This window comes from Phaseolus vulgaris, chromosome 1, assembly GCF_000499845.2.
Source record: "Phaseolus vulgaris cultivar G19833 chromosome 1, P. vulgaris v2.0, whole genome shotgun sequence".
NCBI lineage: Eukaryota > Viridiplantae > Streptophyta > Magnoliopsida > Fabales > Fabaceae > Phaseolus > Phaseolus vulgaris.
Genome location: NC_023759.2, coordinates 24,753,202 through 24,772,919, shown reverse-complemented (window position 1 = coordinate 24,772,919; position 19,718 = coordinate 24,753,202). Strand labels below are relative to the sequence as shown.

At 50.8% G+C, this 19,718-nt stretch overlaps 1 protein-coding gene across 1 annotated transcript; it reads left to right on the top strand.

Annotated features, from left to right (window-relative positions):
- The first annotated feature begins 1,993 nt into the window (after positions 1-1,993).
- On the top strand, positions 1,994-3,857 carry LOC137815742 (uncharacterized). The gene is made up of 4 exons (XM_068618854.1): positions 1,994-2,117; positions 2,307-3,085; positions 3,134-3,648; positions 3,755-3,857. Exons 1-4 carry the CDS (start codon positions 1,994-1,996, stop codon positions 3,855-3,857), a joined length of 1,521 nt encoding a protein of 506 aa, XP_068474955.1.
- Positions 3,858-19,718: the final 15,861 nt, after the last annotated feature.

The window sequence follows — 19,718 nt, the reverse complement described above, 5'->3', positions numbered from 1 at the left end:
ATACCTGGGCACTTTCTCTCTCCTGACAGTTACACATCTGGACACGTGGCTTGCATCCAGCTGTACACGTGTCACCATCTGGAGCATCCTTGACTTGGGCGCCGCTCCTTACTCTTCAGGCTTTTGGCTAAGTTACTTACGCATGGAGTGCAAAGCTGCCTTGGAGCGTGATCTCTTCTGCATGGCGAGATCGGGTGCCTTCCTATACACCTTCCCTGTGGTCTCGCCGGCCGCCTTCATGATCTACTCTACCTGCTTCACTGTGTATGTTCAAGTAAGCTGCCTCCCGACCTCATCCTCTGGCTAGCTAAGAAATGACTATCTGACTTCATCTTCGGCGATGTCCTTGTTTCGGCGATCTCTAACCACGAGGTCGTCTGGGTTCGCATCCGGCGACCTCATCCCAACACGAGCCCGGAGCACGCCAACTTAATACCTGGCGACCACTCGAGCCCCCCGACTTCCTTCCCTTCTGCCAACCATGGGCCCCGCTCAACACGCCTTCATAATAGCATGTTGCCACGTCATCACTTCCGATTACCAGGACGGTACACAAGCCCCCCAGTCTTGAGCGAAGACTTGTCCAGCGAAAAGACTAAAGGAGTCATGTCACCGCCGATCTACGTGGCGCTGGCGCAGAATTCCAAACGTTCGTACTTTCTGCTTTCCTGACGCTCCACCAAACATCTTTCCCATCGTCCGACACGTGGCCTCATCAACGGTTATCTTTAGTTGTCGTTTACGCTTCCAAAAATCATTTGAAAAACCCTTAAACCCATTTCATTTCTACTGTTCCATTACCTCTTTGTCTTCTCAAACGTTCTGAACTCCCTCTGCAACCTTCGACGCTTTTCAACTCCTCTGAATCTCCAACTTCCTACAACGTTCGTCTGATCATCGAAAGGTACCTCCTTTACTTCTTCTGTTGATGTTTGCTGCATTTTAACCGATTCGCATCATCCATTAACTGTCTGGTGCATACGCTGTGGGTTGTTCCTTCTTCTTCCCCTTTTTCGCAACTTAGGGCTTCACCTTCCACTTCTTTCATCACAACGAACTTTCGTTCGTTCGTTTTTCGCCTTCGTTCACAATCAGATCAACCTCTGCAACCTTCGCTCACCTCTCTTTTACTTTTTCCTTTGCAGCTCCCACGATGGTTCGTACAAAGATAACCGCAAATCCCCCTCCCTCATCGCGAGACCCTCCATCTCAGACTCATAACCCACTGCGAGCACCTGGTGCTCTTTCTTCCCAGGCTGAGAGGCCTGCGACCTCTCGCCCCAACCCCGCTCAGGTTGCTCCACCAGCCGCTGGAGGAGCCTCCAACAGCCGCTGGAGGAGCCTCCAACGCCTCTCTAGACTACAAGAAACTGTATCCCTGGGCCACCTCAACTTTGCTGATGGAAACTTCCTCAGTAAATTCTGTCGGGGCAGTGCTTCGATTGAAGAAAGGGGACGAGCCCCACCTGTCGTTCCACAAGGAGCACGATGATAAACTGACCGTGCTGCCTTGTGCCCCGATGTGTCGGTCTGCGCAGATGACAAAGGGAACAACGGTGAGTTGTTCTGCTTTGTGTACACCACCTTATTCAAGAAGGTGAAACTCAGGTTCCCCCACACTTGTTTCGAGCGGGAACTACTAACTGAGCTCGACATCGCCACCGCCCAGCTCCATCCCAACAGCTGGGCATTCGTGCGGGCGTTTCAAATTGTGTGTGCACATCTGGGACTACCGGCCTCAGTAGATGTGTTCCTTTTCCTGTTCGAGGCCAAGAACCCCGGAGATCGCCTTTGGGTGAGCCTGAACGGAATTGCTGGGAGGTCGATCCACTCTATCTTCCAGCAATCTTACAAGGACTGGAAAGGCAAATTCGTCCAAGTGTGCCAGAACGATCGGGACACTTCGCTGCTCGACGACTTTCCCTTGTACTGGGTAAACAAGGGAAATAAAGACTCCAAAGGAAGCTTTAGGAAGCCAAGAAGCCCTGACAACATGGGTGATTTGGATAAGGACTTGTGCCTTTTCTGGAAGAGTGTGGCAGACGCTAACATCACCTTCCTCACGACTGCGCTCATCTTCTTCGAGTTCTTCGAAGACCAACTCGAGGCTCGCATAGGTTAGTGCTTATCTCAACGCTGAAGTCTTTGCCCCGTGTTGCACTTTTGTTATCCATCCCTAGGCGTCTTGTCTGTTGCTCACTGGACTTGGTCTTTATTTTTTGCACCACTTGTTTGTCTAACTTGCATACTTACCCATGTGTTTATATTTGTCCTTGAGCTGACCTGTATACCTTCTCATCATGCAGATCTCATGCTGGGTAAAGGCAAGCTAGCCGAGTTGAGGGCGCTCGCCCAGGCCCATGGGTTGGCGTTGGGCTCCCAAACTGTGCCCAACTCAGTGGTGGAGATCGCCGCTGCTCAGGGCAGATCGCCCCCTAAAGGCCCAGCTCCTTCAGAAGCCTTGCCCACCCAACAGTGCAAGAAGCTCATCCTTAGGAAGCCAAAGAGGAAAACTCCTCAGGTGGTCCATGAGAATGAAGAGGAAGACGATGAGGCGACTGAGGACGGTCTCATCACCAAAAGAAGAAGGGTGGCGCTTTCTTCACTACCTGCTCCACCTCCTATTCCAACATCAACACCGTCCTCACCACCAGGTCCCACTCCAACACCGCCTTCTCCGCCAGCTGCAACACCGCCGGTTCAAGCAGTTCCCTTGGCGGCTGCACTCCCCGTGATTGAGGCTACTGAGCCTAACTTCATGGAGAACCCCCCGAGCGCCTCCACGCCATTTGTATCTGCTGGAGGGGGTCCTCCTTCAACCGCCTCAATCGCCGAAACTGCGGCAGGTGGGGATGAAGGTGCTCACAACTCCCCCATCATCATCACCGAGTCCCCCTCGTCACCGCCACGCCAAGAAGCTCCAACTCCCCAACCAATTCAAGAAGGTGGTGGCGAGAACCAGCACCAGGCTCCCCCAGTGCTTCCACGAGCAAACCTTTCCCTTGTGGTCAAAGGGGTGTGGGAACCCTTCTCAGCAAAACTCAAGATGATGGCAGAGGATCTCCCCTCCATCATATCAAAAGCTGTAGAGAGTTCCAGCAAGAATTTCCAGGATGACATCTCCGTGCTCCAGGAGGAGAATCGCCTAATAAGGATCGAGGCGGAGAAGTTGTCCTGCAACCTTATGCTAGCGGAGATCGACCATTCGCGGGTGGAGGATGCTGTGAGCACCGAGCTGCGGGTGGCACGCAAGGAAGCCACCGATCTACGCCATAGGGTGCACCTCTTAGCTCAAGAGAAAATTGAGCTGGAGAGCAAGCTGGTCCCCTATCGTCTCAAGGTGGCTGACTTGGAGGCGTCGATTAAAGCAGATGCCGCCAAGGTAGAAAGCCTTGAGAAGAGGTCCGTAGATCGGGAGGTCCTCTTGGGGAAAACCGAAAAAGAGAGGGATGACACCATGGCTAAGCTCGCCGAGGCCAAAAAGGAAAACGAAGGGATCGCCGCAGAGCTGGCCCAAGCGCAGGCGGAGAACAAGAGGGTTACTGAAGACCTTCTTCAAGCTCGGGAGAGGGCTGAGGAACTAAAACAGCAGAACGAGGGGCTCAAGAAGCAGATTGAAGAACTCGAACCTCGGGGCTCATACTTGATGTCGAACTCCGACAGCTCCACAGTCCACTTCACCATCCTCCCAGCTCCGTCGGGCTTCTTCAGGACCTTCTGGATGGGCAAGTTGGTCATCACCAATATTGTGAAGCTATGGAAATAGTGGCGTAACCTTCTTGCCGAAAAAACTACTGCCAGTGCAGCCTTCTCCAGGGCCTGATATCTCATTTCGGGGCCCTGCAGCACCTTACTAACAAAATAAATAGGCCTTTGGGCTTGATCTTGGTCTTGGGCGAGCACCGCACTTACCGCCCTCTCAGTCACAGCAAAATACAACCTGAGAGGGGTCCCCATGAGCGGTTTGCACAAAACCGGCGGGCTCGCCAGGTACTCTTTAAGTTTGACGAAGGCTTCTTCACACTCCTTTGTCCAGGCAAATTTGTTATTCGGCCTTAAGCACTGAAACTATGGATGGCCCTTCTCTCCACTAGCCGACACAAAACGAGACAGAGCGGCCATCCGACCCGTAAGCTGCTGCACCTCCTTCACGGTAGCCGGGCTCCTCATCGCCAAGATCGCAGCACACTTGTCGGGGTTGGCTTCTATTCCTCTCTCAGTTAAGAGGAATCCTAAGAACTTCCCAGCTTCCACACCAAAGATGCACTTCTCGGGGTTCAGCTTTAACCTGAATTTGGCGATTGTGGTGAACAACTCCTCCAGGTCCGCTACGTGCTTGCTTTTCTCCGGCGAGGTCACGACCATGTCATCCACGTATGCTTGCACATTCCTTCCCAGCATTGGTGCAAGTACCCGATCCATCCGCCTCTGGTATGTGGCTCCCGCGTTCTTCAACCCGAAGGGCATCACCTTATAGCAGTAGCACGACCTCTCGGTCATGAAGGCATCTTTATCTGGTTGTACCCCGAGAAGGCATCCAGGAAACTCAACAACTTACACCCTGCAGCATTGTTGACCAGGGCATCTATACTTGGCAAAGGATATGAATCCTTTGGGCAGGCTTTGTTCAGATCAGTGAAGTCGATGCACATGCGCCACTTCCCATTGCTCTTCTTCACCAGCACGACGTTGGCCAGCCACTCAGGGTACTGCACGTCCCTGATATGGCTTGCAGCGAGGAGCTTCTAGGTTTTGTCTCTAATCGCCTGCCTCCTCTCCTCGTTGAACTTCCTTCTCCTCTGTCGCACCGGCCTGACCTGGTTGTCCATCGCCAAATGATGGCACAAGAAGTCGGGATCGATCCCAGGCATGTCCGAAGCGGACCATGCAAACGCATCCAGATGCCGCTCTATCACCTTGGCGTTCTGGTCCTGGAGCTCAGCCTCCAGAGATCTTCCCAGCTTGAAGATCTTTCCCCCGATCTCCCTTTCGAGCCACTGCTCGACGGGTTTTGGTCTGGTTTCTCTGGCGATCACCGCCTTGGGGATCCCCAGCTCCCTCGCTTCCTCGGGGCGGTTCCTCGGCTCTTCCTCTCGACCGGCGTTCTCCTCCCCCAACTCGGCATCCACCATCACCACGTCGCTCCCGGCGGTCTCCTCTATTACCGTCGGCCTACGCTTCACACCGGGAGGCGGGGTGGTTGTCACGTAACTCACGGACCTCTTGTTCTTCAGGCTATTCTCATAGCACTTCTTTGCTTCTTTCTGGTCGGATTTGATGGTGATCACCACCTCCTCCATAGATGGCAGCTTCACCTTCATGTGCCGGGTCGAGGGTATAGCGCCTATTCTGTTGAGCGTGGGTCTTCCTAACAGAATGTTGTATGCCGAAGGAGCGTTCACGACGAGGTACTTGGTTTTCTCTGTTCTCGAGCCCGCCTCATCCGTGAACGTAGTTCTCAACTCGATGTACCCCCTGACCTCCACCTGGTTGCCAGCGAAACCATACAAAAACCCTCCATAAGGCCTCAGCTGGTCAAGGGGTAGCTCCAGCTGTGTGAAAGTCGACCAGAACATCACGTCTGCCGAGCTTCCTTGGTCTACCAGCGAGATGACTATAGGGTCGTTGTCATGAGGCACAACGTCCCGAAGATCTTGCTTTGTGAACGTAATGTCCACATCCGGTGAGTGGTCCTCGAACATGTCCACCGTCATCACAGACCTCGCATACTTCTTCCTCTGTGACGCGGTGCATCCACCACCCGAGAAACCTCCTGCAATGGTGTGGATCTCTCCGTGAGTGGGCATCTCGTGTTGCTGAGCCTCACCACCTGCAGGCTGGGAGCTCGACGCGCCCCCTGTCCTTCTATCTAGCAAGTAATCATTTAGGAACCCGCTCTTGACCAGGTCGTCGAGCTGGTATCCTAAAGCCAAACATGAGTCAACGGTGTGACCAAAGCCCTGGTGGAACTCGCACCAGGCGTCTGGCTTTGGTCCCAACACCTTGTCGCCCACCTTCTCCGGCGCCTTCAGCCTGGCCGCTGTATTGGGGATGGCAATCAGATCCGCCAACCCCATCACAAACTTATGTTTTGGTGGGCGATTGTACTCTCGTCGTGCTAGTTGAGGGCGCCCTGGGCCCCTGCCCTTGTTCTTCCTTGGATCATAAGGATGGCGAGTCCTCTGATCCCTCTTGGCCACCGCTGTCTCCAGCACCCTCTGTGGCTGGATCCTAGTATGGGCACGTGGCTTAGCGGGGGCCACGCTTCCCCTCTTCTCGGCGACCTCACTTTCATCGGCGATGTGGGCCACCGCAAGTCACCGAACCTCAGCAAACGTGGCGGGGTGGGCTCTAATCAACGCCTCGCAGAAGGGTCCCGGCAGCACGCCCTTCTTGAACGCGTAGACCAACATTTCTTCGTCCTTGGCCGGCGAGCGGACCATCTGCGCCCCAAAACGATTCAAGTAGTCCCTGAGGAACTCTCCATGGTACTGCCTGATGTCGAACAGATCGTAAGACACCCTAGGCGGCGCCTTGTTCACTATGTATTGCTTGACGAAGATCTTCGAAAACTGTTGGAAGTTGGTTATGTGGCCTGTAGGCAGGCTCACAAACCATTCCAGTGTTGTTCCCTGGAGTGTGCTTACGAACATCTTGCAGTACACAGCATCCGATCCTCCTGACAGCATCATCTGCGTGTGGAAGGTAGTGAGATATGCCTTAGGATCCTCCACGCCGGTAAAAACAGCCTTCACGGGTACTACACTCACAGGGATAGGCGTGTCCGTAATCGCCTGAGCGAAAGGCATAGGGAAAACGCGAGGCGGCGTTGACGGCGCGACCTCATCAGCGACTGAACGCCTTTGCTGCTCCTGAAGAGCTTGACGCAGTTCCTCAGTCACTCTGCTAAGCTCTTCATTCCTGGCCCGAGAGGCGACCAGGTCCTCGTGCATTCTTGCCTGCTCTATACGCGAGGCTTCCACATTCGCCTGCAGCGAACGCATGATTTCCACCATCTGCGCCATAGTCAGGGCGCCTTCAGCAGCAACGGGCGCAACTGGACTCGAACGGTTGCTTCTCATTTTTCTCATTAAAACTTAACAGATCACAAAGAGCGACGAACAACACCTTCAGGAACGACTGATGCAGCAATCAATCAGTCAGAACCTCGTGGACTCCGAAGAACTTCAAGAACGTGGACTCAAACAGCAGAAACCTCCACAGAAACTCGCGACTTCACCACAAAACCACCGCTTCTCAACGAGATCCCGATGCACTAGCCAGAAACACGAAGGAACAGGAAAAGCACCGAACAACCGATTATGAACCGCGCGAACAGCAAGAAACTCCAAGAAAAACGATCGAAAGCTCAAACGAACAGTGGAAAACCTCCCGGCACCGAACGAACCCAAACGAACGGTAGAAACTTCGAAAACGCCGAACAAAACTCGAGCGAACGGCGGAGAATGGTTGCACCAGCACACAACCACACAGAAACTGCAGAAATTTCCAAGAACTCACGTTGTGGATGGGAACAGGTTTTACACGGCCCCACGGTGGGCGCCTGATGATCCTGCCTGTTGACCAGAACGCTGGAGCTTTGCCACGTCAAACCTGGATCGACTTCTGCGCCGTGTTAGCCTTCGTCCTTCACCGCGATCCACCTTGAGAACCTGCAAAAGACGAAACGGCGCCGCTACGGCCGATCACGCTCCGACGCCCAAGTCAGCGACTGAACCACCAATTACTAAGAGAAAAACTCAAGAACTCTAAGGAACCGTGTCCAGTTCTCTCTCAGCGTACTCTCGTTCTCACAGTCGTAAAGAAGTAATCTAAACGCGTGCGTACCTCAAAGTTTGTTGGAAACTCTTATATACCTGGGCACTTTCTCTCTCCTGACAGTTACACATCTGGACACGTGGCTTGCATCCAGCTGTACACGTGTCACCATCTGGAGCATCCTTGACTTGGGCGCCGCTCCTTACTCTTCAGGCTTTTGGCTAAGTTACTTACGCATGGAGCGCAAAGCTGCCTTGGAGCGTGATCTCTTCTGCATGGCGAGATCGGGTGCCTTCCTATACACCTTCCCTGTGGTCTTGCCGGCCGCCTTCATGATCTACTCTACCTGCTTCACTGTGTATGTTCAAGTAAGCTGCCTCCCGACCTCATCCTCTGGCTAGCCAGGAAATGACTATCTGACTTCATCTTCGGCGATGTCCTTGTTTCGGCGATCTCTAACCACGAGGTCGTCTGGGTTCGCATCCGGCAACCTCATCCCAACACGAGCCCGGAGCATGCCAACTTAATACCTGGCGACCACTCGAGCCCCCCGACTGCCTTCCCTTTTGCCAACCATGGGCCCCGCTCAACACGCCTTCATAATAGCTTGCTGCCACGTCATCACTTCCGATTACCAGGACGGTACAGTTGTGATATTATGTTTGTTATGATATTATTATGAAGATAAAAGATAATGGAATATTTTATCTATTGTGACATTATTCTAAAGATAAAAGATAAAGAGATATTTTATTTGTTGTGATATTATATTTGTTATGATATTATTATGAAGATAAAAGATAATGGAATATTTTATCTGTTGCGATATTATTCCGAAGATAAAAGATAAAGAGATATTTTATTTGTTGTGATATTATATTTGTTATGATATTATTATGAAGATAAAAGATAATGGAATATTTTATCTGTTGCGATATTATTCCAAAGATAAAAGATAAAGAAATATTTTATTTGTTGTGATATTATATTTGTTATGATATTATTATGAAGATAAAAGATAGTGGAATATTTTATCTATTGTGACATTATTCTAGAGATAAAAGATAAAGAGATATTTTATTTGTTGTGATATTATATTTGTTATGATATTATTATGAAGATAAAAGATAATGGGATATTTTATCTGTTGCGATATTATTGTAGAGATAAAAGATAAAGAGATATTTTATCTATTGTGATATTATTCTAAAGATAAAAGATAAAGAGATATTTTATTTGTTGTGATATTATTATAGAGATAAAAGATAAAGAGATATTTTATCCGTTGGAACATTATTCTAGAGATAAAAGATAAAGTGATATTTTATCTGTTGTGATGTTATTCCCGAAGATAAATGATTATTATTTGTTAAGTCTTTTGTGATATTATATATATTCGCGAGTTTTGTACAATGCAGTGAAGAACTTGTTTTCCTTGCGTTAGAGGTCTCGTGAGTGGAAAGGCAGGTTCGTAGAGAACGCCTCCCCCCTCGAGTGAGAACGCCAAGGCTGAACAACCCAGTTTGCAGTTAAACCCCCCCTTAATTTCATACAGCAAGGTTGCGGTTAGTTATGAAAACCTATCCCTTGGCCTCATACACCAAGGTCGAGAAATAGTAAGGTTCATAGCGAACCATAGTAAAATCTCCCTTTGGGGAGCAGTAAGGTTCATAGCGAACCATAGTAAAATCTCCCTTTGGGGAGCAGTAAGGTTCATAGCGAACCATAGTAAAATCTCCCTTTGGGGAGCAGTAAGGTTGATAGCGAACCCTAGTAAAATCTCCCTTTGGGGGGCAGTAAGGTGATTCAGATGGAACGGCCCAGGCTTCATAAGACTCTGAACTCGGGTACCCAGAATCGTAGCTAGTCATGGCTAAGATTGTTTTGCTTAATCCAGTAAAGATAACCCTGTGGGGGTAGAGTTGCACCGCAAAGGTGTTAAAAGTAGACTTAGTGTGTAAGCCAACACTCGAGTCAGATGCTCAGGTCACCCCTAATCTCAGGGGAAGATGTGTAAGAAAGGTGATAAAACTTTCCAAATGCATTACGTTGATAAGGTTGTCAGTTATATTACCAAAAATTAATTAAGGCGTACATTGGCCCAAGGTAGTTGAGGTTTTCTAGGTTATCACCTACCCCTGAAAAACTGTTGTTAGCCACCTGAGCAATCAATAGTCTCTTCCTTGAAACAAAGTTATAGCTCGAGACTGGGGGGCTTGTGTATCGATTTGTCCTCAAACATCGACGTCAGGGATCGACATCGGACCTCGCCAACATAGGGAGAGATCGGACGTCGATGGTCTGAACAACTATATTCGGCCACGTAAGGTGGGCCCCAAAATTATACTAGTTACTAGTTAAAGCATCAGATATGAGGGAAGCCCTAAGACACGAGGGATACATGCAGGTGGTGTGTATAGCACATTCAGGCACGATTCTCAGGCAAAATTGAAGGGCCAAAGTAGCTATTGGAGTCAACCGACAAGAACATTCATCGCCATCTGGCGATCGGAGGGCGAGGCATACGAGAAGTGCATGACTACTGCACCCGCGCGACCAAGGGCGCAGATACGCACACAACCTGCTAGGGTCTACGAGGCTACCACAGAAAGAAGAAACCCAGACAGGAAGCGTGTCTACGAGACAAGGAGGACCCAGCCTAAGGGTCGAGCAGAAGGAAGAAGAGTTTCAAAAGACCTTCCTCGCCTCGAGCGAGTGTAGGCGAGAAGAGTTCAAAAAAGACCTTCCTCGCCTCGAGCGAGTGTAGGCGAGAAGAGTTAAAAAAGACCTTCCTCGCCTCGAACGAGTGTAGGCGAGAAGAGATTAAGATACATTTGCCTTAGTTTTTCCCTTTCTTGTAAAATCAAAGATCAAAGAAGAGGACAAAGATGGCGTCGCCATGATGAGGAGTCGTCAAAACAAGTCATCGTCAAGAAGTGTCGTCGCCTAGATGAGGCTTCGCCGAAACAAGTGGTCGCCAAGATGGGTCGTCGCCGAAACAGGTCGTCGCCAGCACAAGGCACCACCACCAGGTATGTGTAGTATAAGTTTAAATCCGGGAGCTTAGTCCTTGATTAGGGGCTAAGGGGTTCCTTCGGGACGCCCCCTCCTTAAGTAGGAACAGCTAGCTCTAGCGTCTGATATTCAGAACATTCCGCCTTGGTGTTTTAGACACTCCATGGACCATACGGTACTATTGTTTAAACCTCTCCATGGGCGTGGGCACCTAAGTGCGACTTTTGTCTCGAAGTATTTAGACACGCTGAGGACACCCAAAGCAGGTCTCTCCTCGAGTGTAGACACCCATCTCAAGTTTTATTACAGTTAAAGCATGGCAAATAGTGATTAACTTTAACAGTTTAAAGTAGTTTCAGTTAAAACAGTTTTTCAAGGGGGCACTCTTTTTCCTTGAGAAGGGTTTTGAACGAGATCACCCAATAAAGAAGGTTTCGAAAAGTTATCAAAGTTTCCCAGTTGTTAAGTTTGCATGCTCATCGTTTTTAAGCTTTTGGAAAGAGACTTTGTCGTCCTTGTTTAATTTAGGGCAAATTCAGATCACATGCATTCAGTACAAGGTTTTAAAGCATAAAGTTTTAAGTTTTCATCGCCATCTGGCGATCGGAGACACAAGTATGAAGTTTTTAGTTCTCGCCGTGAGCGAGTGTAGGAGAGAAGAGATTAAAAAGTCCTCCTCGCCGTGAGAGAGCGTAGGCGAGAAGACATTGAAAAGACCTCCTTGCCGTGAGCGAGTGCAGGCGAGAAGAGATTAAAAGGTCCTCCTCGCCGTGAGCGAGTGTAGGCGAGAAGAGAGTAAAAAGTCCTCCCCGTCGTGAGCGAGTGTAGGCGAGAAGAGATTAAGATAAGGTGCCACTAGAACAAAAGCATCGCCAGAAGTAGGCGTTGCCACCAGATAATCAAGCAGAAGTCAAGTCTAGAGCAAGATAACAAGGTACGTTCAATATGAGTTAAAATCCGGGCGCCTAGTCCTTGAGTAGGGGTTAAGGGATTCCTTCGGGACGCCCCCTCCTCAAGTAGGAATGGCTAGCCCTGGTACCAGATGAGTTAAAATTTGGGCGCCTAGTCCTTGAGCAGGGGTTAAGGGATTCCTTCGGGACGACCCCTCCTCAAGTAGGAATAGCTAGCCCCGGTACCAGATGAGTTAAAATCCGGGCGCCTAGTCCTTGAGTAGGGGTTAAGGGATTCCTTCGGGACGCCCCCTCCTCAAGTAGGAATAGCTAGCCCCGGTATCAGATGATAGATACAAGTTAAATCTGGGTGCCTAGTCCTTGATCAGGGGTTAAGGGATTCCTTCGGGACGCCCCCTCCTCGAGTAGGAACAGCTAGCTCCAGCGTCTGATGTTCAGAACAATTTAAAAGTCCTCAGTGCATCCGGGGGAAGAGGAGTACCCTTGGGCAATGTAGAGGCACCAGAGAAAGTCCTCCTCACCCTCAAGTGAGTTCAGGCAAGAACAGATTGCAGGTCCTCAGTGCATCCGGGGGAAGAGGAGATGTAACCCCTGGGCAATGTAGAGGCACCAGAGGAAGTCCTCCTCACCCTCGAGTGAGTTCAGGCAAGAACAGATTACAAGACCTCTTTGCTTAAGCAAATTGAGGCACCAGAGAAAGTCCTCCTCACCCTCGAGTGAGTTCAGGCGAGAACAGATTACAAGACCTCTTTGATTAAGCAAATTGAGGCACCAGAGAAAGTCCTCCTCACCCTCGAGTGAGTTCAGGCGAGAACAGATTAGAAGACCTTTTTGCTTAAGCGAATTGAGGCAAGATTGAAAGTCCTCAGTGCAGAACCAGGCCAGCAAAGTTTTAGGCGGTAACATAGAAATGTGCATGACACTTAGCAGTTAAGGCGAACAACATTTCAGATATTAAGATTGACCCAAGCCACTGCCCAGTAAGTGATCTTGCATTAAGTGTTATTGCTACGAACTAATAGTTTGTTCAGTTAAGTTGATTTTCACAGGATTAAGCACCAGTGGGTGCTAAGTTGATTTCTTTAAGGCAAGAGTTAGTCAGTTATAACAGATGATTACAGAACAGATAAAGGCGGAACCATGTGCATATTTATAGGTATTGAGGCAGTTTGGATAAAGAGAAAGTCAGTACAAATAGTGATGAGAATCAAATAAAGGAGGCTTTTATTAATGGAGGAAGAGGACATCCACCCTCACATTTGAAGTTCTTCCTTCTATTCTTCTCAAAATTAAAAGAAGACATAAAATAAAGATGAGGCCCAAGCCCAAAGCCCAAGCCCAAGCCCAAGAAGGCCAAAGCCCAAAAGAGCCCAAGTCCATCCCATGAGGGGCAATGCCAAGCTTTGAAATACTCTTGTATAGTTTTAGGAGGTGTGGTTATTAAATAAAGGAGTGTGAAAATATAAAATAAAGTCACATTACCCATGTGACTTAGGAGAGTGGTGTAGGTGTAGTTTGTGGGAGGTGTCATAGTAGAAAAAGGTCACACCTCCCATGTGACTTGTTTTTGGTGGGAATTTCAAATGAGTTTATTTGAAATTTCCCACCTATTTTTTCAGCACCTTAGGCTATAAATAGAGGTGCTTCCTTTGTAAAATTCAGATTGGAATTTGTTCCGTCCGGTTGACCGGGACGTCTTCGTGCGCGACCTCAACCGTCAGCTAGGGACTCCTTCCCACTGATTGCCTGTGGTTCCTACAAAAAAGAGGACAAAGAGGCGCCCTAGCGGCCGTTTGCACTCCGACGCTCTAGTCAGCCAGCAAGAAACACCAAAACTGTTCACCTCCGTCTCTGAGCACCGCGTATGGCACTCTGAAGGTGGTAAAGAATAACTGTGTATTGTGTGTCTGTGTTCTCTCTCTCAAGCAAAAATATCCCCCAGTCCCTTGTTCGTAACCTTGAAGCACGAGCAAGCAACTAGAGAGCTCTGGTAAATTTGCAGAAAGTTCCAACCCTCTTTCCAACATTCTCTGCGCTATTTAAACTACCCAAGCATTTAAAGCGCCTTAAAGCGCCTTTAATTACAAACGTAACGCACTCAATCAGCGTATTTAATTTAGAAAACGTAGCGCATTTAAGACGTTGAAACGCTTGGGAGCCATTATAGTACCTGAATGCTCGAAAGGGAAACTGTATTGAATGACTTTAATTACCTGGCACCTGACTAAAGGGTGTTTCCATTCTGACATGGCTGCTGTACACGTGGAGGGCCTCACGACGCCGCGACCCCATCTGGGGGCGTTTCTGCCCACCTGGGGACGTTTCTGCGTGTGAGTCCTCCTGCTTGGGAGTGCTACTACGCTAGGGGTGACTTTTTGGTTGCCAACTCATGCCCCCAATTATCTAGTCACTTACTTTGAGAGTGTATCTGCCTTCCTCTTGTACCCTGCACCCGGTTGCCCTGGGCGTGACTTTCCTCTTGAGTCGTATCTGCCCCACAGGCGTCTCTGGGGCGGGAGGAGCACTTCACGAGTCAGGCTGCCCTACACTGGTACTATTACTATGGCCTTGAAGCCACCTTTTCCTTCTCTTTATCACTGCCCCAGGTTATCGGGACCTGAGGCCTTCCCACGGCGTCGCTCCCTCCATGGTCTTTCCTACCCATGGGTGTCGGGGAACCACACCGTGATTGCCTTGCTTTAGCACTGTTTGATCTGGCGACGCCCTGGTTGGGCGACGCCTTTACCTAGGCGACGCCTTGCCTTGGCGACGCTTCCTCTTGGCGTCTCTCCACCTAGGCGACGCCTTGCGTTGACTTTGACTCTCCAGCCGTTGACTTTGACTTTGACTTAGTCAACGCCCCGGATACGGGACGGTACACAAGCCCCCCAGTCTTAAGCTGAAGACTTGTCTTCAGCGTAAAGACTAAAGCCTCGCCCACGCCGTCCACGTGCCATCCTGATGACGTGTCATTCCCTGCTGACTCAACAATTCTCGAATTGTTGATGTGACGCTCTCTGAACCCTAGGAGCGCTCTTACTGATTGATTTGACCTCCTCTGAAACGATGATGATAACACCTTTTGGGCTACCCTTGATCGCGCGCCACGTGGCCCATCGCGCGGCCATCCTCCAGAGACCTTTGCGTTTCCCTTGGGCAATTGATCCTCTGACGCGTGGCACGATCCCACAGCCCTCAGTTAGCGCCTCTTGAGTTGCGAAATGTAATGTTTAAGTTACTCCAAACCCCGCGCTCACCCTACTGTTACATTCATTCGCTCTGCAACTCCGCACTGTTCATCGCCTTCAAAACCCTTTTTCTCTGCAATCGCGATTCTCTCCTTCCTACGCTCCTCTACTGCCTCCACTCCAATAGCAAAGGTACGATTTCGAGTGCTCACGACTCTTCCCTTTCGTCGCATTAGATGATTTGTTGAACTGCCTGGGACTGCTGTTATTCGTGCATTACTGCGTTTCTCCACTTCTTCTTCCTCCTCTGGGTTTTCTCGCGTGGGTGATGTTTCCTGGGGCTCTCTCCCCTTCCTGCCATGGCTACACTTGCTAAACCCTTTTTCCTCTCTTCTTTCTCCAGCTATTTGTTTACACCATGACGCGCGCGAACGCGGAGCCTGATTCCTCCCCCACGACCCCCAAGTCCAACTACAAAGCCTTCTACCCTTGGGCCCCCGACGAACTCCTGAGCGAATGCACCAGCCTGACTTCCTTCCAGGACCTGGAAGCTCACCGTGGGGATCCCCATTTATACAACTTTAACGCCTTCTGCCGCACACACGACGCCCACATATCCGTCCGTCCCGGCAGGCCTGGCGAACCTGTTTGTTTGGACGACAGACCTAAAAAGGGGAAACCCTTCTTCTTCATGTACCAGACCGTGTTCAAACGCGTAGGAGTGCGTCTCCTGTTCACCCCCTTCGAACGGGAACTTCTTACTGAAATCAACACTGCCCCCGCCCAGCTCTATCCAAACAACTGGGCATTCGTGAGGGGTTTTCAAATTCTTTGTGGACACCTGGGTATCCCCCCTTCTGTAGATGTCTTCCTGCATTTCTTTGAGGTGAAGAAGCAGGGGAAGAGCTTCTGGGTAAGCTTTTCTGGAATCGCGGGCAGGATCCTCCTCTCCCTCTTCCAAAATTCTTACAAGAACTGGAAAGGGAAGTTCTTCAGGGTGTGCAGCGCCAAGCACGATCCCACAGCTCTGGACGGCTTTCCCCTTTACTGGACGGAGCGCCCTAAACTGCTCAGGGCCAAAACCCTGGAAGAGCTATCTCCCGCCGATAGGGAGGTAAGCAAAGCCTTGGCCGGGTTGGGGATCGTTTTTGATACCTTGAAGCTGGTCGCTAGCGAGTACAATGCTCACGCCCTGACCACCTACTTTGGTAAGGGGGCTCACCCCTCATCTTTCTTGTTGTGAACAGCCTGCTATCGAACGTTTATTCCCCCAGACTGTTATGCTCGCTTTATATCGTGCCATGTTACTTGCATTTCACGCCTCCCTGTGTGTTGTAATTTTGCTTAGCTGTTTTGGTCCTAATTCTTGCTGTTTGGTCTGTCTTGATGTAGGATCGGTGATGGGCGCTTCTAAGAGAATGATGCTGGCGAAGGCAATGAATGAGGCACGTGCCGCCAAGGCGGGCGCCTCCTCCACCCCTGCTGCCGATCCGGTCCCCACACCGACTCTGTCACCGCCTCCTCCGATCACCGCCGAGGCTCCCCTGAGTTCACCTCCGTCATCTCCACACAGCCTCGCAGCACTTCAGACTCCCCGCTCTCCTCTACCCATCGCCGCTGTTCCCCTAGCCGCGGCCTCGTCACCGACTCCAACCCCCCTTGACAAAGGGAAACGGGTTTTGGAGGTTCTATCAGATGATGAGGACTCAGAAGGCGTGGCACCCTTTAGAAGAAGAAAATCTGCGCGGGTTCCTCTTTCAGTAGAGGCGTCGCCCCAGGGAGGGAACCCCTTCATGGACAACCCCCCGAGTGCGACCTCACTCCCTCCCATGTCGCTCCAAGAGGAAAGGGGCGAAGGCGCCGAATCTGCCCCGCCTCCACCGCCGACAGAAGCCATCGCTTCCCCTGCTTCCGTCGCTGCCGCCCCTGATTTCATCGCCATCCCTCCTCCGATTATGCATCTAATGAGGGGCTTCAGTGGCGGGACTCTGCCAGAGGGCACCGACAGGAAGGAAGGCATGCCCTTCTACTTGGGGGCCTTCTTGGCGGTGGCCCTTGAATGGCACGCCCAGGCCAGAAACGCGGTCATGCAAGCTCAAACTCTCCAGGCCTTAGAAACGAAGGCTACTACTCTGGAGGAGGAAATGAGGACCCTGGGGCGCCAGAACGAAACCTACCAAACCTCTCTGAAGCAAGCGCAAGAGTCCAAAGCAGAAACTGAGAGGCAACTGGCAGAGGCATTGGAGCTCCAGGCTGGCTTTTACACTCGTGAAGTCGCTCTCCAAGTCCAGGTAACGGGCCTTCAGGAATTGCTCAAAGCTGATGCAGAGATTCAAAAGGACCTGAAGGACCGTTGCCGTGAGCAGGCTGACAAGACGGAGCGGATGGAGGGGGAAATGGCCACCCAGGCCAAAGCTATGGACCTTCTTCGGGCTGACTACGACAAACTACAAGTCGAGGTCAGTCGACTTCGCGTTGAGAAAGAGGCTCTAGAGAAGCAGGTGACCTCTGGGGATGCCGCCGTTGAGGAGCTAGAGAAGGAGAAAAGGTCCCTTATCCAGGAGATGGCGGGTACTTTCGAGGAGGGGTTCCAAGAGGCTCTGACCCAGGTGTCCTGCGAGAACCCTGGCATCAACATTTCGAACTGCGACCCCACGCACCATGTCGTCGACGGGAAGGTCGTGCCCATGGACTTGGATGACTGAACCGCTGTCTCTCACCCGCCACCTTCACCTTCAAGCTTAATTCCTTTATTCTTTACGCTTGCCTTTGACCCTCTCTGTTTAAACTTGTAACTCTTTGAACCATCCGTACTCTTGCTACAAATTTGGGTTTTCGTATGATTGCTTTTGTGTTTTTGCCATATACGATTCTGCTTGTGTGATCTTATTCTCATCTTTTGCCTTCTTATGCTTCGGTTGCTTTGTTTGCATTATACTTGCTTCTTTCGCTTTGTTGGGCGGCTTTGTATGACCGGGAAAGGTCGCGTGCCAACCCTCACGCCCATGGAGAGGCTCACCTAGTGACGCCGTATTGTCCACGAGGTGTCTAAAACGTCGAGTGCTTTGGGGGGGGTCGTTCCCTCTATGGTCTTTCCTTCCCATAGGTATCGGGGAACACCCTGCCAGCAATTCGCTCTGCCAGCAATTCGTTGGCGTTTGGCGATCTTATCTCCCTCCACAGTCTTTCCTACCCGTGGGTATCGGGGAGATAACGCCAGCAACTAACTCTGCCTCCTTCAATTTCGTCTCCCTCCACAGTCTTTCCTACCTGTGGGTATCGGGGAGATAACGCCAGCAACTAACTCTGCCTCCTTCAATTTCGTCTCCCTCCACAGTCTTTCCTACCTGTGGGTATCGGGGAGGCGACCCTGCTGATATTTGGGTTGGCGACGCCCGCGACGTCTCATGCCGGCGTCGTCCTTTATGTCATTCCAGGCGACGCCTCGGGCGTCTCATGCTGGTGTCGCCTCGGGCGTCGTCCCTAACTTGACATTGACTTTGACCTTGGGCTCGGTCGATGCCTGGGGGCGGCGAAGAGCTCAAGGCCCTTCCCGTATCTTCCACGAGGCGCTCCCTGTATAGCTGATGGGACATCCAGTCATTCAACCTGCTTTACGTGGCGTTTTCTGTATGGCTGATGGGACATCCAGTCATTCGATTTGATCCACGTGGCGCTTTCTGTATGGCTGATGGGACTCGTTCGATTTGATCCTGACTTCTACTGTGCCCCTGATCCCTTTCGACGGCGCATCGTACCATCAGGTATTCCATTGATACGACGTGTTCTGAGCTTAACCAGGGGTGCCAGGGCAACCCTTCCATCTACTGCCACGTGGGTCGATCGTGCGGTGCATCCATTCGCGTCGTTTGGCGCTCTAACCGCTTTATTTAACTCTTCAAACTCTGAAACTATCCTCATCATTTTCCCACTCTTCATAACCTACTTACGTTCTCTCTTCTTGCACCCTTCTTTCTTGCACCCTTTCTTTCTCACGAAGGGTTGTTCCAGCATTCGCTCCCCTCACTCGACTCTTGCATTTCCGGCAGTCCCTACACCCTTGAAACCCCTGATCTTGTTAAAGAATGTCTTCTCATGCTGCTTCGTCCAGGGTCAGTCCCAAGGATTTGTACCCCTGGGCTTCGAGTGAACTTCTTGATGAGTGTTCATGCTTACTCGCTACCAGGGCCATACGGGAGCACAAAGGGGATTCGTGTTCTTATGACCACCGGGCCTTCGCGAGGAGGCACGACGACGACATCGCTGTGCTCCCTTGCACTCTAGTGGAGCCAGTTTGTGGAGACGAACGGGCCAACGACGGGGTCCCTTTCTTTTACTTTTACCAGGTGGTGTTCAAGACCATCGGAGTGCGCCTACCCTTCTCCTGGTTCGAGAAGGAACTGCTGTCTGAGATCAACGTTGCTCCGGCCCAGTTATACCCCAACAGCTGGGCCTTTATCAAAGCCTTCGACATTCTCTTCGGGTTTCTGGGTTGTGCACCCTCGGTTGACCTCTTTCTTCACTTCTTTGAGGTGAAGAGGCAGAGACACAACCTCTGGGTAACTCTCAGTAATGTCCCCGGGAGAGTTCTCTTTACACCCTTCCAAAGCTCGTTCTCCGGGTGGAAAGGCCGGTTCTTCAAGATCTGCCATACTGACCTGGTTCCCGACGCTCTGGATGGGTTTCCGCTGTACTGGGTGAGAGAGACGAGGGCCCTCAAAACCAAGCCCTTCAAGAAGCTGGCTCCAAGTGATCAAATAGCTTGCCAGATTCTTGCTGAGGCGAGAGGTTTTGACTCTGCCACTTTGATCAGCCTGGAGTCCAA

Bases quoted from the DNA above. Each gene is read 5' to 3' on its own strand.
- LOC137815742 (XM_068618854.1), top strand. From the start codon at position 1,994: ATGGGTGATTTGGATAAGGACTTGTGCCTTTTCTGGAAGAGTGTGGCA. The intron at 3,086-3,133 runs GTAGAGAGTTCC...TCCGTGCTCCAG, and splicing joins CCTCCATCATATCAAAAGCT to GAGGAGAATCGCCTAATAAG. The intron at 3,649-3,754 runs GTCGAACTCCGA...AATATTGTGAAG, and splicing joins CCTCGGGGCTCATACTTGAT to CTATGGAAATAGTGGCGTAA.